This window comes from Anolis carolinensis, chromosome 3, assembly GCF_035594765.1.
Source record: "Anolis carolinensis isolate JA03-04 chromosome 3, rAnoCar3.1.pri, whole genome shotgun sequence".
Classification (NCBI taxonomy): Eukaryota; Metazoa; Chordata; class Lepidosauria; order Squamata; family Dactyloidae; genus Anolis; species Anolis carolinensis.
Genome location: NC_085843.1, coordinates 116,753,937 through 116,772,747, shown reverse-complemented (window position 1 = coordinate 116,772,747; position 18,811 = coordinate 116,753,937). Strand labels below are relative to the sequence as shown.

The 18,811-nt window shown below is 37.1% G+C and overlaps 2 protein-coding genes across 6 annotated transcripts in view; one reads left to right on the top strand and one right to left on the bottom strand.

Moving 5' to 3' along the window:
- The window catches only part of st6gal2 (ST6 beta-galactoside alpha-2,6-sialyltransferase 2), a 93,862-nt gene extending 76,434 nt beyond the window's left edge, over positions 1 to 17,428 (top strand). For 3 of the 5 annotated variants that reach the window (XM_062974324.1, XM_008107068.3, XM_062974325.1), the window contains one exon: positions 9,877 to 17,428. In XM_062974324.1, coding sequence (XP_062830394.1) covers positions 9,877 to 10,145 — 269 coding nt within the window. In that variant the 3' untranslated portion in view covers positions 10,146 to 17,428. The remainder of the gene's footprint in view (positions 1 to 9,876) is intronic. The other 2 variants (NM_001293128.1, XM_016991921.2) reach the window with 2 other exon arrangements.
- LOC100562810 (parapinopsin) overlaps positions 4,218 to 18,811 on the bottom strand; it is an 86,949-nt gene continuing 72,355 nt past the window's right edge. The window contains exon 5 of the mRNA XM_008107065.2: positions 4,218 to 8,462. Coding sequence (XP_008105272.1) covers positions 8,217 to 8,462 — 246 coding nt within the window. The 3' untranslated portion in view covers positions 4,218 to 8,216. The remainder of the gene's footprint in view (positions 8,463 to 18,811) is intronic.

Sequence of the window (18,811 nt, the reverse complement as noted above, 5' to 3'; positions counted from 1 at the left end):
TACATGTGTTTTCTTTAGAGGTTTTACTCCATGCACCTGAGAAGACAGACTTAGTCTACAAAAGCATATGCTACCAACTTCATTCTCTTAGCTATTGGTATCTCTAAGGTTCTACAAGATCCCTTTCATGCTGTTTATGGGTTGCTGTTTTGTTTTTAAAATGTTGTGTAAACAATAGGGCCATCAAAACCTAATAGCCTTGCTGAATGAGATCAGACGCCTGTTTTCTACAGGATACCTTAAATCAGCGGTGTCAATTTTATTTTCATCAGTCTTGTGGTTGCTTTCAGGGGATCATTGGTACAGTAGAGTCTCACTTATCCAACATAAATGGGCCGGCAGAACGTCGGATAAGCGAATATGTTGGATAATAAGGAAAGATTAAGGAGAAGCCTATTCAACATCAAATTAGGTTATGATTTTACAAATTAAGCACCAAAACATGTTATACAACAAATTTGACAGAAAAAGTAGCTCAGTACGAAATAATGCTACGTAGTAATTACTGTATTTACGAATTTAGCACCAAAATATCACAATTTATTGTAAACATTGACTACAAAAATGCGTTAGATAATCCAGAACATTGGATAAGCGAATGTTGGATAAGTGAGACTCTACTGTAATGGCAAAGACTGTAGCTATGTTGCCCTAGCATTGAAAGCATAAAATGACATGGTAGGATAAATTTGGCCCGCCGGCCTTACATTTGACACGTGTGCCTTAAATGAAGGCTATCTGAAAGTAAGAACTGCTTCTTTTTCTTAATCTTCTCCAACTGCATTCGAAAGGCGCATCGACTCTCATCCTGGACAATAGAGCATAAACTCAACAGGACATGTTCTACACAGAAAGTCAAAAAAGGAACCAAGTGCCACCTTTGAGACTAAATCGAACTAACACACATCTGATGAAGTGAACCAGTTCATCAAATCTTATCCTAGATATTTCTTTTCATTCTTTCTTTTTTTGGCCTCAAAAGTTTTAAGCAAGAGTCTTAAGCATTATATAGCTAGCATTTCCTTCTGCTAGCTGAGGTTTCCTGATATTCCCTGTATAAGTCCCATTCATATTTTAATCAGGTACTCAAATAAAATGAGATTTGTTCAGGGCCAGCATGGTATTGGAGAAAGATTAAAATAGCTGCTCAGCTATGGAAATGAATTGACTAACCTCAGATAAATGCCATTGTCACAACTTTGTTTGTTTGTTTGTTTGTTTAGGACATTTTGTAAATTTTGTTAATTTGTTAATTTGTAACTGCCAGAAGATAATCCCTTCTGCTCAAATAACCCAAGTAGTGGTTGTGGTAAAGTATTTATTGGTGAAAACTTGGGTTCAACCAAACTCAAAGCACCTCCGACAAATAGCCATCCAGCCTCTGCTTAAAAGCCTCCAAAGAAGGAGCCTCCACCACACTCCGGGGCAGAGAGTTCCACTGCCGAACAGCCCTCACAGTGAGGAAGTTCTTCCTGATGTTCAGGTGGAATCTCCTTTCCTGTAGTTTGAAGCCATTGTTCTGCATCCTAGTCTCCAGGGCAGCAGAAAACAAACTTGCTCCCTCCTCCCTATGACTTCTCCTCACATATTTGTACATGGCAATCATGTCTCTGCTTAGCCTTCTCTTCTGGAGGCTAAATGTACCTATTTCTTTAAGCTGCTCCTCATAGGGCTTGTTCTCCAGGCCCTTGATCCTTTTAGTTGCCATACTCTGGACATATTTCAACTTGTCAACATCTCCTTTCAACTGCGGTGCCCAGAATTGGACACAGTATTCCAGGTGTGGTCTGACCAAGACAGAATAGAGGGGTAACATGACTTCCCTGAATCTAGACACTATACTCCTATTTATGCAGGCCAAAATCCCATTGGCCTTTTTTAGCTGCTGCATCACATTGTAGGCTCATGTTTAACTTGTTGTCCACGAGGACTCCAAGATCTTTTTCACACATACTGCTGTCAAGCCAGGCGTCCCCCATTCTGTATTTCATTTTTGCTGCCTAAGTGGAGTATCTTGCATTTGTCCCTGTTGAACTTCATTTTGTTAGTTTCGGCCCATCTCTCTAATCTGTTAAGATCATTTTGAATTCTGCTCCTGTCTTCTGGAGTATTAGCTATCCTTCCCAGTTTGGAGTCATCTGCAAAATTGATGATCATGCCTTCTTACCCTTCATCTAAGTTATTATTAATAAAGATGTTGAACAGAACCGGGCCCAGGACAGAACCCTGTGGCACTCCACTTATCACTTCTTTTCAGGATGAAGAGGAAGCATTGGTGAACACCCTTTGGGTTTGTTCACTTAGCCAATTACAGGTCCACCTAACCGTAATTTTGCCTAGCCCACATTTGACTAGTTTGTTTGCCAGAAGTTCCACGGTGTTCCCTGCATTGACCCAGCTTGTAACTCTATCAGAAAAAGAGATCAGATTAGTCTGTCATGACATGTTTTTGATAAATCCGTGTCGACTATTAGTGATGACCGCATTCGTTTCTAAGTGTTTGCAGACCACTTTCTTAATGATCTTTCCCAGAATCTTGCCCAGTATCGACGTGAGATTGACCGGACGGTAATTGTTTGGGTCGTCCTTTTCTCTCTCCCTTTTTTCACTCCTTATTGGCAGTCTACATGGGCAGACACTGCAATGTGGATTATGAAGGATAAGTTACCATAATCACATCCTGAACAGATAAATCCTTAAAAAAGCTGTGGATTTAAATAGCAGAAACCTATTCTGTGAAATACTCAAAAATACTTCTTTAATTTTTCATGCCACTGACACATTCTGTGACTCATTTTGCAGCAGTACGTTCACCATTTTTTAAAATACAAATTAGTTCAGGCATACTTTTTTCGTGTGAATCATGTTTGCAATAGGTCTGCTTTTCCCATTCCTCTATTTTATTACTGATGGGAATGAAGGATATTTTTGCTAATTCCTTTTTTAGAATTAGGGAAGAATCTCTTATGTATGTTCACCTTTTGGTATCATAGCATCAAAAGTATTGGTTTTACATTGATGTAAGAGTGATATAATCAATCTCTGCTTGTTGACTTGTGCTAGCTTTCAGCAAGTCATCACTTGAAATCATAGTAAGTAGTAAAAGTAAGTAAGTAAAAGTTTATTTGTATACCGCCCTCTCTCCCAAAAGGGACTCAGGGCGGTTTCCAATATAAAATCAGCATAAAACATTGTACAATAAAACACTGAAAACACTATAAAACGCTATAAGAATTAGAAATGAAAACAAAACATAACAATTGACTAAAACAATCACATAAGCAGAAGGAATATAATCACTCAAATAACATGAATCCGCAAAGAAAGAGGGGGAAAAAGACCACTGGGATGGAGGAGAGGATGGCCTGGAGGGACCACTAGAACTAAAATGCAATGTGATATTCTAAGATGCTTTGGGGCAGAGGAATAAAGTGCAGTGTTTCAAGTCAAAGAGGTGGCCTGTGCGACTACTATAGCTATGGGCTCGGTTATCCAAAGGCGCAGCGGAAGAGCCAGGTTTTAAGCAGCTTTTTGAAGGAAGCCAGGGTGGGTGCTTGCCGGATCTCCTCCAGAAGGGAATTCCAGATCCGGGGAGCACTAACATGTACATATGTCAGCTGGCTTTCATATTACTAGAATATGTAGTTTATGTGACAAATCAGCTATAAATCAGGCATGATCAAGTGTGTCCTTCCGGATGTTTTTGGATTACAACCCTCATGATCTCTTGGCAATGTTGGCTAGGACTGCTGCAAGTTGGAATTCCAGCAATATCTGGAGAATCAAAGTTATCCATTCATATACTGTACTTTCAGCACAATGCTATATTTTACAGTTTTGCTGTTAGTAATCCTTTCTTTGGATACTTACCATACCACGCATTCCCACCAACTATTTTAATGTAAATATAACGTTCCTTTAAGTCTGAAAAATCTGCATCTGAATTTCAACAACATTCCACTTTGAATTCTTCTGACTTCTGGAGAAGTGCCTGTCTGGCATATTAACATCTTGGCCAAACTAAGGTGTGCCAGTAGGTGGTTATACCCAATGTCTTTCCTCAGAAATTAACTTAATATTTCTGTTACAATATTGCTATTACCACAGAAATGACATTGGGTGTAATCAGCTACTGATTTTAATAATGACCCAAACTGACTCAAAGAATAGTCTTTTAAGGAGTAGTGTGGCTTTAGGAAAACAAAATAGGTGAAAACTATGCACAAAATATTTTATTGAACATGGCAATTCCTGTTACACAGCTCCATAGGTAACATGGCATATTAAAAATTCAGCAGGGCTTCTTGACAAAATATGTATATGTGTATGATTTCATTGTGAACATACATTTACATGACAGAACAAGCAACACAAATGTACAAATTCTATGTTATTAAGTGATTGTATCAGATGCACCTAATTTCCAGCAACGCAGATTGAAACATTTGTTTGACCAGAATCAAGGATAAGTAGTATGTATGTTAAGAAATGCAAGCTATGATTGAAACAGGGTTGAGGTCTAGTGGTATCTTTAGTTTATATATAAATATTAATGCGAATATGATGGATTTAGATTGCTTAACATTTTAATATATATATATATATAATGGAAGCTGAACTAGATACAGTGAATGTAAGCTTACATACACATGTGCACATATAGAAATGCATGTATATAGATGTTTGTGCGCATACAAATACATACACACATACTTACTTTGGTTATCTTCAGTTGAAACACTATAAATTATGTGTCCAATATTCATGGAGATCTAGCAAAATAGAAGTTTCCCCCTTCCATGAACTAGGTCTGTGCCATATGTATGCCCAAGGACATTTCATTTTGTTTATGAATTATTCCGGATGTAAAGCAGATAAGGTGACAGCCACAGCATGCTAAGAATTTCATGATTGCACTGAAGTACTTACATCAGAACAATCGTATACCAGAAAGTTATCACAGGTTTATTTTTACTTGTCAACTTTTCTGCCCATTCTGAACTTTTTTACTGATTGTTTTCAAAAAAGTACCTGTGAGCAATACTTGATTTATCCTTTAGAAACACTTGTCATTTTTAAGTTGAAGACTAGATCATGTTTTGAAACCATTGCAAGTTTTTGTTTTTGGCCACAGGTGAAGGGTTGTCATTTCAGAAGAGAGAACAAAGAGGATCTGGCTGTGGAAAGCACTTGTGTCCCTGGATTTTTTTGCAATTTTTTTAAATTTAAAAATTAGGGAGACTTCAAGAGCCATACCTAAGATTCAAGAAAAAAATAAGATCAGTTATACTGAAGTTGGTGGTTTGGATTGGCACTTTGTTTGGTTGTAACAAATGTGTCCTACTTATTTCAACTTGGTCTGTCTCCAAGTCATTATCCCTATATTGTTTATTATAAACTAAGATCAATTCTCAGAGCAGAAGGTGACTGCTGCTCATTAACAAAATCTTGTAAGATTTTGTTTCTTTCTCATTTTGAATTCATGAATCTCACCGATTCATAAACACCGATATTGAGCCCTTGAGGTAGTCTTCCTAGAATGTCATCTAGTTAAAATATAGCATGGCCGAATGGACAAATGAGAGGAGCAAAATAGTGACTTCTGTCCACCCATCAAGCCTCTTGCTTTATCTCAGTCATGATTTTGTCTGAGGCTTAATAAAAAAGGCAGGCTTTGTTCATGTGTAAACCCCAGAATTACACATTTATGAAGTTCCTAAGCAAATATCCCCCCATTGAACTCAGTGGTATGGACAAATGCAGATAGCCATATGATCTTTCATCATACATAGCATTTACATGCAATGAAATTAATTTGAACCAGTTTGGGCAGATCTGTATTTCATCATCTACACATCAGTAGTGAAGGAAACACTTCTGTGTGATACTAAGGTATACAGTACAACTCTCATATCTGCTGGACTGTATCTTCAACGTTATTTATCCATGTCCAACAAATATGTCCTTTCTATGCATTTTTAGGTCCTCTGGTGTTCTTGTACCAGAAGTTCTTCATTTCAACAGAATTTGTATGATCCACACATTCACATACTCACATGAAGTCCAGAAACATTATCCCTGAGGATACAGGGGTCATACTTTACTAAGATAAACATTTCATTTTGATCCTAAATTCATATTTATATTAATAAGATTCATATCTGAGACCAAAAGGAAGGCAGAGGTTCAAATGCAGTTTGTACTGTCATATAAGAAAAAATCTTTAGAGTATGCTCTTAGAATTAAAATAATTGTTTGAAAAGGGAAATACTTCTGTAGTCTAGGAGGTCATATCCCATGATTGTCAAAAGTTTGTTGTGACAAGAGATATTCAGTGCTCTCATACTTTTTGTGAAATGTGCCATCTCTCTTGGGAACAGGGAGAGCCCCCACCCCCAAAAAGACAGAGACGGGGGTTAAACTAGTAAACGTAAACATTAGAACATAGCTTTTTGTTAGTTCAATTCAAAAGTGAGGTGATATTTTGAAATTTGTTCAGACTGTTTATGCAAAGGATCATACTAATTAATTTAAATCACATCCAGACCACATGTGCCCCCCTTATGTCCCCCCAACCAGTGCAGGGTTAAAATACTATTTGTGCATTATATATATATATATATATATATATATATATATATATGTCCTGAAATGCCCCAAAATATGTCCTGCTTTGTATGAGAAAGTAAGAGAGTAAGTGAAGTCTTCCATTAACTGTGGTTTCCTGTTTTATCCATATGGTAAATTGTGGATAATGTCTTTGGAACAAGCCAGGATATTAAGCCATTGTTTGCCATTAGCTTAATATTCTGACTTGCTCTGAAGCTGTTAACTAGATTCCCAGTTTGGATGGAATGGGAAACTATAATTAGCAGAATATTTCCAGGCTTCATTTTTTAATCGTGGTTCATTATGTCAGAATATAATTATCTAAACAAAAGACAACATGTAGATTCACTTATTATGACTAGAGGGCTGGACTCAGTTTCTCAGTTTTTCTCAGAAAAACTGATGCCCAAAGGTCCTGTGAAAAAACAACACCCTAATAAATAGCCGTGTTACAATTAAAAAACAAATTATGACTGAACTGCATTTGTTCCTGAGAAGATTAAACTAGTGTTGTGTGCATTGAAGTAATCTCTGATTTATGGGGTCTTCTTAGTGAATTTGTTCAGAAGGGTTTGACCTTGTCCTTCTCTGAGGCGGATACTGTGTGACTTGCCCAAGATCACCCAGTTGGTTTACATGGCTTATGGACATTCAAACACTGGTCTCCCAGTGTCTCAGTCCAACACTTAAACCACTCCACCATGCTGGTAAATTTTTAAATTGTGAGATTTGAGGAACTAAACTGAAATCTTTTTTTTAAAGAAAAAACTAAAGAGTGTTATAACTTTATTCTTTGTAAAGAATATGACTTACAAAATGTCTTTAAAGTTTTCTAGAGGCCAATGCTAATCGGGCTACACATATATCTAGAAGGAAATCCCAGTTTAATGCTGTCAAGGAGCTAACATTACTAGAAGGGATGGAAAATAAATGCTTGGAATCAGAATATTTGCATATATATAATGAGATATCTTGGATCTTGGATATTCGTGCCTCCTCCCACTCCACAAGTCCCCTTTCTACTCTCTTGTATTTTTCATTTGCTACTTGTGTGATATGTGAGAAATGAAACTGGAGAGACACTGAAGTTCTGTGAAATGGCAGAAATCCAAGCATAGTGCTTGGCACACATCTGCTTTTATTTAATTTTTATTTATTGGGTTTATATACAGCCTTTCTCCCAAAATGGGATTCTCTCAGTATTCCACAGATCCTTGTGTTCTCTCTAACCTCTCTCTGGGGAGCCTGCCAGCCACTGTCTTCCATCTTGCAAATGAATGAGCAGGAACACTACATCAAAGGGGGAAATAGGTGGCTGGCAGCAATATGTTTAAGATTTTGGAGCATTTTGGATTTGTTGGTTAGGGATGCTCAACCTTCATGTTGTGTTAAAATTCAAGTAGCCCCTAATTCTTTTATCTAGAAGACAGATCTTTTCCAGTGTATAACATAATTTCTACTTGCTTTAAAGTTAAAAATAGCAATAGGAGGAACTTCTGTTCTGTTTCTGCTCAACATATAACATATTTCCTCAGAGAATTCAGAACTAATTAGTTACAAACTGTAACATATTTGATGTAGTTTTATAGGCAATAGCTTGTACTCTTTCACAGGAATGAATTTTCCTTGGACAGTTGGGGTGTGCTCTCTAAAACCGGATCCAGGCTTGACTCTGGACTCAGAAGACAGATTGCTTTCTCATCCATTTGTGGAACTACTTGGCTTTTTAATATAACTCCACCTTGTGCCTTCTGGTTTTGGTGGATGGCCATGACCTTTGACTGGCATATGGTTTCTCCATCAGCAACTGAAGAAGGCTGGCAGTGCAGAAGCATGAGAAAGCATTTATAGAACTGAAAAACAAGCAACCAAAAAGAAAACATGCATCAGTATTGTTTCACCAAAGGCTAGCTTTCTTACGTAAGTTGTTAACTAATAAAATATTGTGCATCACCAGTGAGAATCTAGGATTCAAATGTGTTGTAAAACTATTAGGGCATCCTAAGAGATAAGTGAGTATTCTGGTGTTACCTTTATGAACACTGTTATTGTCAAATGGTTTTCAGCTCAGCCCCAGTCATAAACTAAATTCTTTAAAAGCATGTATAAAATAAGAGTCAGCTGTCCACATTTGTAGGTTTGACTTTTATGGATTTGATTATTCACATATTTGATTGAAATGTTATCTCTGAGAATCTTGATTCTCCAGTGCAACTCAATGATCATTTGCCTGAGCTAGAGATTCCTAGACATCCTAGAAATTCCAAGATTTTGTGATCAACATCTGGTGGATCTTGGCCATAAACTCGTGCTGGATGACCTAGGGATTCCTTGAGAGAGATTATTTTATTATTATTTACGATTCACTTTCATGGGTGTCCTGTGCTCCTAACACCAGCAAATACGGAGAATTACTGTAAATAACAAGAAGTAGCTACCGTTATATGTAAGCCCTGGAACTAGCTGAACTATATTTATGGTTTCTTACCATCTCTGGACATAAAATACATGCAGGTAACTAAGATACTGAGTCTGCTTTGGTGAGAGAAAAACCACTGGCTGCTTCTGCCATAGCTGTAATCGCTAACCCAAACACACCTTTTATTTAGTACAGTAGAGTCTCACTTATCCAACATAAATGGGCCAGCAGAACATTGGATAAGTGAATATGTTGGATAATAAGGAGGGATTAAGGAAAAGCCTATTAAACGTTAAATTGCACTATGATTTTTCAAATTAAGCACCAAAACATGTTTAACAACGAATTTGACAGAAAAAGTAGTTCAATACGCAGCAATGCTATGTAGTAATTACTGTATTTATGAATTTAGCACCAAAATATCACAATGTATTGAAAAAATTGACTACAAAAATGCATTGGATAATCCAGAACGTTGGATAAGCGAGGGTTGGATAAGTAAGACTCTACTGTACTAAGTACATAGACCAAAGGGGGGGGGGGGGAGGTGGAACTACTTCCTTTCTGCCTGTCATTTACCATTTTTGAACACATAAAATTACTGTGTTTTCTCTAGACACTCAAAGGGTAAGGCACAGATTTGTGTCCCATAATGTAGCACATTTTATTGGTTATCATCTTTACAACATGGATTATAACATACTTCTGCTACCCAATATTTGAAATAACTAGTGATGATGTGATGAGTTAATAAAGCTTACCTGGATTTTTTTGCATGTATAGAGCACATTTTATTCTGCTATTGTACTGGCATGCTATATAATTTTATTTATTTCTTTTTTTTAAAGGAATCCTCATCATGATGTCAATGTGCCATGAAGTGCATGTCTATGAATACATTCCTTCAGTCCGACAGACTGATCTTTGCCACTACCATGAACTTTACTATGATGCAGCGTGTACCTTGGGGGCCTACCACCCACTGCTTTATGAAAAACTGTTGGTGCAGAGGATGAACAAAGGCTTCCAGGATGATCTGTACCGAAAAGGGAAAGTAATTTTGCCAGGGTTCAGGTCAGTGAAGTGCCCTGGACACAATCGGTTTCCATATACATAATGGTGAATCTTTCTAAAACAATGTGCAATAAGGTGCTACTGTCATACTGATAACAAAAAAAGTACTTGAAAATGTGTCCTAGACCAACCTAGTCTACAATCTGTAAACTATCATTAACTAGAAGGCACAAAGGAAGTCCTTCCTTCTGAAGCCTCATTATTTATTGCTTTGCAAACTGGTCTTTCTTCAGGCCTAACTTTTGTGAGATGCAAAATACAAGTGAAGGCAAACTATAGTGAGTATTTATTTGCCCATGGGATCTGCCAAAAACACATCAGACAACTATGTCACATGGGTCAGATTCCTGTCCTTTAAACTCAGCCTTTTAATGGCTACATCCTTACACAAGTAAATAAAATCATATCCACCGACCATTTTTCATGCTAACCTAGGCTATCTCTGCTTTTCTTAGGTTAAAAAAGTCCATACGTATCAATATCAGATACTTACAGAACATAATGAGCCATATGCTTTTAATTCAAGATTTATTTAGACTTACACTGATCATTGGATTTGGCACCCTAAATTTAAAATGTTTGTGTTAGTTTCTTTTAATGTGCATAATTTCTTGGGACACGCAAATGATCGCTATGTAGAGAAAAGAATAAGAAGGCAGTCTCTTCAGTGCCTCGGAAAAAGCATATTACAGTTTTTGGGTATGTGAGATATGTTGGGGAAGGCAGAATGGAGATGTTTGCTGTCGTATTTTGGAAACAGAAGATTATATTTTTCCCATTTCTTTTGTGTATATTTAGTGTTCAGCCCACTCCAAGACAAAGGTTCATCTAATTTGGAACAACTTCATTTGTCAATTTAATAATTCGGTTTGCCGGAATGTGATTTCTAGTAGTCAGCCAGAAGTAAATTCAGCCATGTAAAGTGTTCATAGCACAGTGTAATATAGAGGCCCTCAATTCATGCAAGATCTTGGCTCCACATGGATGATACAAATTAATTTCAAGTTGCAATTTTCTGCAAGTTCAGTGTATTCATGTCAAGGCTTTTTTACCCCATTAAAGACAGCCCATGAGAATATCATTAGAACAGACACTGTGTTGTCAAAGGCTTTCACAAACTCTGAGGATGCCTGCCATAGATGTGGGTGAAACATCAGGAGAGAATACTTCTGGAACATGGCCAAACAGCCCGGAAAACATACAACAACCCAGAACAGACAATGACACACAAACATCCATGTTTTAAAAAAACAAGCAAATAGAACGGCTTTTAAAGTGCTTTGTTGCCTGTATGTTCAGTCTGGTTCTACGTAGATGCAGTGCCCAAGCAATTCAGCATAGTCATAACAGTTCCTTCTCCCTTCTATATCTCTGCCTATGCCTAGCATTTGAACATTTACTACCTCTGAACATTTCACTGGGACACTGTATCTAATTACCATGGATATGTTATCTGTGGAATCTTTTCAGAGCATTCGATACATTTTATCTTGCCCATTATTTAAAACATACATTCTCTCATTATTAAAAATGAAGATAATAAAATCTATAATTTCAGAGTGAGTAAGGCTAGCCATTCAAGTCTGCATAGCATACCAAATGCACATTCTTCTTTCTCCCATAAACACTCTAATGCAGCATTTTATAGCTTTACAGCTAATGGCATGTGTCAAATCAGAAAAACCCTAGTAGGGGTGAAAAATATTTTTGTGCTTTTGGGTTGCTTATCAAAATTACGCATTTTATACCTCATTTTAAAATCAATTTGTGATTTTTCCCCCCAAAAAAATCCATGCATCTAAATCTATAAGCCCTTTGGCATATAAGCCACATGATTCATATAAGTATGAGATCATGCATCTGTTTTTTAAAAAGGGGAAATGCATACTGAATGTGTAGCCTAAGAAAAGTACATTACAAATGTATCCATTCCGTAAAATCCATACAGATTTCCTTGTAGAAAGAAGATGAAAAAATCAGTCCCACAACTAAGGGAATACAGGCAGAATTTTTAGAGAAGCAACAAAATTAAAATTGAATACCCCCTAATATGTAGTCCTCGTTGGCAATCTCTGTATCTCATTGTTTAGGCGAAGCATGCTGTTGTTTAGTATTTTCATCCAACTAGTTTCAAAGAGGCAGTTTTAACCTACAGACATTCTGAAAAGGGTGGGTAACATCCTAAGACTGGGGCTCTGTTGGGTCTCTGTGGCACTATGGAGAGCCACATCCCCCATGTCCTATCTCACCATCTAAAAATGGCATATCTTGTATTTGGGTACTGTCTAATGGCCAATAGCAGTCCAAAAAGCTCTAGGCTTGATGTTTCCTATTCCATTGCCTTCGACAATCTTTTTGCACCCCCTTTGCCTGTTTCAGGGCCAAAGAGGCCCTCATTTTCAATTGGGAAGTGACTAGATTATCACTTTTTGCTTGGAAAATTAGTTTTAAAAGTTCAGGAAGTTAAAATGACCAGTAGCACCTCCAGAATCCGTTGCTAAGTGCTAAAGCCCATTGTGAAGCCAAGAAAAAAAAATAACCCACCACTTAATTTTAGGATGATGGGTGTCACAGAAGGAGCTTGGGATTGTATGCATCCACAGGCAGCACTTTCTTGACACTTGAGGGGATCACCTTTTTTTAAAAAAAAAAAAAACCTCAACTAATTGTAGTCATAGAACATAATTTAGATGAGCATTTGTTCTCCAAAATACAAACTATTATTGAGACAGTATTCACATTGTAACATTAAATAGTTAAAAACACTAATGCATTTACTGCGACATAAATTGGGTGGAGGAAAACAGAAAAGGGGAAATAGCAGAGGACTACTGCCAGTACTGCTCTGTTCTTCCCCCTTTTGTTAAACATTTTTCACAAGTGAAGAAAAAAAATTAGTAGAATTGGTGAAATGTTCCTGAAAATTCATACTGTTCAATTTAAGACAGTAAATGAATGTGTATTAGATGTTAAATAGAATTTTGTATGTTTTCTAGTCCATCATATAATATATATAGTACCTTTGCAATCTAAGTCAGATTTATAAATATTACATAAATGTCTGTAATTCCTACTTGAATTCAGTGAGAAATCTCACTTTAAAAAAGTATGAAGCCTGTTTTAGCCTTTGCTTTATTTGCTAGTTAGCAAGACACATTTTTAAAAAGCAAAGGTTGATAGTAGAGGTGAGTATTGATTGGCATAAAGATGTTGAACCTCACATTTTCTTTGCACTGATAGCTGCACAGATGAAAACTTGCACTCAACAACCCCTTGAGTAAATGTACTTATTCCTGCGACTGTTATCTGTTATGGTCTATGCTTTCCACTGTGGATTTTTTTTTAATGTGGTGCTCTTTCCATTTTTATACATAATGCCTTCAGATGGTTAAATCAAGGTGTTCTTTCTTTATTATAACAGATTGTTTTCAAATTGATTGTTTTTGTTGATAAACAAAAATGCTCCAACTGTAGTATTAGTTTTATTCTCACATGTAATTGGAGGCATATTCACACCATCATTAGTTTTCTAAAGTGATTTTTTCTCATCTATAAGTTGTTTTGTTAACAGTGTTAGCTGCTTACTCCCAGGTGAATGTGTGTGTATAAGATTTCATCATATATATATATATATATATATATATATATATATATATATATATGTATGTATGTATGTATGTACCTGGAAGTATGTCCCATTGGACTGTCTGGGATTTACTTCCATGTAAAAAGGACTGTGCTGTAAATTAATTTTGGAGCAACTAAAATGATAGTGTGTAAGACAGAAAAGATCTAATATAAATCCAGTTGCACAATGGGAGATATAAATGTAACACTAAGACCTAGTTTGAATGCATAAGCAACAGGGAACTCCCTCCTGTACTCTTTATTTAGTAGAGTCTTGGGGAGACAGGAGCTTGCCATTTTAGATTAACTCTAGTTTATTGTTATATCCAAGAATGACAAACTGCAGCTAGGTTAAACTATGGTTTGCTAAAGCAAGATAGGCTCAGGTATCTGATCCTAAAGTATAATTTAAACTTGAGTTTATTCTAGTTCAGGATGAATGACTAAGTGCAGTTAGAATAAAACAGAATGAAATTGCTCCCAATAACCTTCTCATGCTTGCTCCAGATGTGAAATACTCCTTCTTGAAATGTATAGCATTAAGCTTTATTCTCTTATGATGTAATAAATTACAGTTTCAACCAGCCCACATGGCTATGGTTTGAGGGCCCATCTACATGGGCCACATACGTTGGTGCAGATCCATAGTGAGATACTCCAGATCGACACCACAGAAGACTGCATGGCCAGCTGCTGAACCAGCAGTGTCGGCTGGATGGACCACATGGCCCAGTGGTGTCAAATCTGGTTCAGCACCACTGGACAACCAGTCATACCTTCCCCCTCTTGGCTTAGCAATGGCATTGGCTTCGCAGTGACTACCAGGAGCTTATCATTCATTGCATCTGTTAATATTGGCTCGAGCTACAGAGCCCTGCAGGAGAAGGAAGAGGGGGAAGAAGGAATCACATTCTCCTTTCCCCTCCACCAATTGCTCTGTTTAGCATCAGTGGAGGTAATAAGTAACAACCACCAGCAATTTTGCACCTGGTGATCACCACTAAGCTGAGGACAAGAAGGGGAAGGTGCCATCCTCTAAGCAGGATGGGCAGTTCCAAATAGAAACCGGACCAACTGTTGACACCACCACAAAGTGCCAAAGACTTTTTCTAAATTCAAGACAAGACTGCATTAAGTAGTCCTGGTGGGCATAAAGGCAAATGGGTCCCATGAATCATGTGGATGCCATGGAGTTCATTCATCCCACCCTGCCTCATGTAGATGGGCTCTGAGCTGACTAGAAGTGATAGGATTTAATGTTCAACACATTTGGAAGGAATCAGGTTGGGAAAAGCTAAATTAGCCTCATATCTGATGATGTTGTTATGCAGCCTACTACCGTATGGGTTTACAAATAAATATTATATGTATATTTACATTGATTATATGTAAAGAATACAACTCTTGATAGCCCCTCCTAAGCAAATTCACTTGGACACAACTTCTGTTGAAACCAATAGGACAGTGGTTCTCAGCCTGTGGATCCCCAGATGTTTTGGCCTTTGACTCCCAGAAATCCTAATAGCTGGTAAATTGGCTGGGATTTCTGGGAGTTGTAGGCCAAAGCACATGGGGGCCCACAGGTTGAAAACCACTGCAATAGGACATATTTAGGATTGAGATGCAAGTCTATGAAGTGAGGATTGCCATCCTTACTTGCCGTGTCCTGCTTTTCCTCACAGGAAATACTGAAAAGGGAGATACTGAAAAGTTGGACCAGTTTTTAAGGGCATCAGTGGTAAATTGCATTCTAGATCTTTGTATGGAAGGGGCTATGTGGTCCTTTTGCATGGAAGCCAGCAACCAAGAAGGGAACGATGTGTCCTTCCTATTCAGCAACGTACTTCAATTGCGCGATGTTAATGTTGTCAAATCAGCCCTGTGGTCATGTAAGCTTTCACGCCTCAGTCAAAGATGTTATACACATCATGCAGAAGTGGCAATAATGAAAGATGCCAAATGCTCTATATTTGCTATAAAAACCCTTCCTTGGCTCATTCCTTGGCTGTTCATGAAAATATGATTCAGTCTCTAAATGATTTCTAACACTTGAAAAACATGACTAGAAGGTATTTTGAATTCTGTTCAACAAAGATTTTCTGTCCACAAATTGAACATTGACTTTTCTAACTTAGGAGTTCTTGCAAATCATTGCATTCTTGTCTTTAAACTAACTCTGCCACTGTTTTCTCACTCTCCCTCGCACACACAGTGGCACAGGTGCACACGTACAAATACACACTTTGTGTTTGTGTAGTTTTATGTGTGCTTCAATTGTGCATAAATAAGGTTAAGGTCACTCTTTTCATGTGGATTTCAGTATTTTGCCACTTAACATAATTTACAAAACTGAACTGAATATTGAGTGCATTGTCTTGAAAAATATGTGCCAATCTGGAAGTACAATCAGTTGGTTTTATTATGTGCAAGTTTCCACACTTTATAATGCTTATTTAGAGATATCTACATATCTGTCTGTATAAAGGGAACACCTGATTTAACTGTCTACTGAATGGTGGGAAGATTTTGGCCATTTAGCCCCTTTCTACACTGCCATATAATCCAGATTATCAAAGCAGATAATACACATTAACTGCTTTGAACTGGATTATATGAGTCTACACTGCCATATAATCCAAGTCAAAGCAGATAATTTGGATGGTTCATTTCTGAAAGGGGATACAAGCAAGAGGGTCTGCAAACTCTTTGCAATGGCAAGTCTCTACTGTCAAGAGCAAAACGAGTCCCTTCTTTTGCAACAAAAATACTTTTTGAGGGAAGCAACAGCTCCTATGGGAGAGCCTGAAGTAACAAAAGGCAACCTTTGGCCATCTACTTCCAGAATTTCCAGAAATCCCAACCTATAGTAAGGGATAATGAGTTGTAATCCAAAACACCTGGAAGGCTAATGGTTCCCCACTTTATTTTACCAAAAAAAAAGTATACAGTATTTGATACTGAAGATTTCAGGATACAGGATGGGATCTAACATAGTGCAGATGGAAAGCATCTTTGTGCAACCGGTCTTTCTTTTGTCTCCCTTCATGCTGTAGTACCTCTGGTTCTACACACACACACACACACACACACAACATCACTCCAGAGGATTGAGAAACATGCTGAATGTCATCAGCAACACTTCACAGAACTACAGTAGGATGGACAAATCACTACATAAACCTTGTGTAACCAGAGTAAGATTCTTCTGGCCCATTTGGGGTGATTTATCCTTTCCTGCTGCAGTCCTGTAAGACACAACCCACAATTAACTGTCTTCAGAATTCACTAGAATATCCAGAGTGGGCTGCAAAAGAAGGGAATCAATTGATAGGTAGCAAGAACTTTCCTCCCCTCAAACAAAATATCATTTGAAACTGTTCCTGAATGTTCATCTGTGCACACACCTTCTATTTATACATATCATCTCATCCTCTAAATCTGTAGTTGCTGAGCTATTCCAATAGAAGACTGTGTACTTTTTAATAGCCTTGAAAATTATTTTGTATGATGATTTTTTAAGTGAATGTGCACTCTTCAAGAAATTAAAGCTTGAGATTTTCCAGGAGTCACATTTTTAAACAGTGTTTGTATACATTTTAACACTTTTGTATTTTCTATTTTGGTTTTATATATTTTTATGTATGCACAGTGTACAGTTTTTTCTTGTAAATAAAGTTTGTTTTTTATTTGCATAGAAAAGTTGGTGTTCTCTCATTATTTAGTCTGAAGGATAAAACTCTTATGATACAAAACAGCTATCATCATTGAATCATTCAGTCTGGTATATTTTAAAATATGGAAGAAATAGCTGTTTCTTAAATATAGATGTGATTAGTCTCTAAAACAAGAATTTTGAATGCCTGTTGATTCCATAAGAAGCTGTTTAGTTTCCTACTGAGATCTAATTTGGGTTTTTTCTTACTGTAGCTGTATGAAGAAGAATGCAATTTTAAATTAACTCATACTCAGTATTTTCAAAACCCACTGGGGTTCAAAGAAATCTCGCTCTGTCATTGTGGATGTCTGAGAAGCTTATTGCGGCACAGTTAATGCATCTACATGTATCTAAATTACAGTATTCAGCAACAATAATTAAATCCGTAGATATTTGTTCCTGCACACAGAGAAGCTGATAAATGTCTCCCCAACAAACATAAGCATTTCCAGACCAGGACTAATACATTGACAATTTGCCATTATCTCTGTTACTGATTTCTAGGCTTTTTAAGACTTTTGGAGATCTATCAATTTTCACTCTTGTCCTAATCAGCTTGAAACATAAATCCATTGATTAAATCAAGTCACAAGTGTGTGCAATCAAAAAATCACAAGTTATCTGCAAGCATGAGCATTGCTTGCTGCCCATTCATTTTTTAAAGACAAAACTGAAAACCGAAATGTATTTCAGAAATCTCAATTCTGAACTTAGTTGGTGAATACTTGGTGGCAGATAGAATACAAACACTGGGAGGTAAAAACCAAACAACAATAATATAAAAGGAGCAGGGATATCCACTCATGTTAATATGCAACTATAGCTACATTCGGATCTGCTTATACAGATCACATTTTCTAACAGCTAGTAATAAAGCATTACCACACCAATCTGTTATACCATCTTAGCAATGCATTAGTCCAGCTTGTGGCTCAGCCTTGTAACACCAACATTGTTGCTCTCCACTCTCAAGGTATGGTTGCATTGCAGGGTTGTTGAAAAGATATGTGTCTTTTTCATCATGGAAACAATCTGTTAATGACCCCTTTTCTCTTAACAATTCATTAATCAGTTTTGGTACACATATAACACTACCTTCTGTGAATGATCCATTTGTGGGAGCTGTGTGAGTGTGACTACGTTATCCCTCCCTCAAGGCTTCAGATCACTTCCGGTGCTCAGGTGGGGAAGATACTTTTACTAGTATATTATATCCCTCTCACACACACCCCTTTTGATTTCTAATTTTGTTTGTTTGCTCTTATATTGTCATCACATTACAATATCTCCTGCCATCACACCATTTTGCCATTGTAACGCTATTGGCTACATTCTTTAAAAAAGACAAACCAGTCATGAAACAAGGA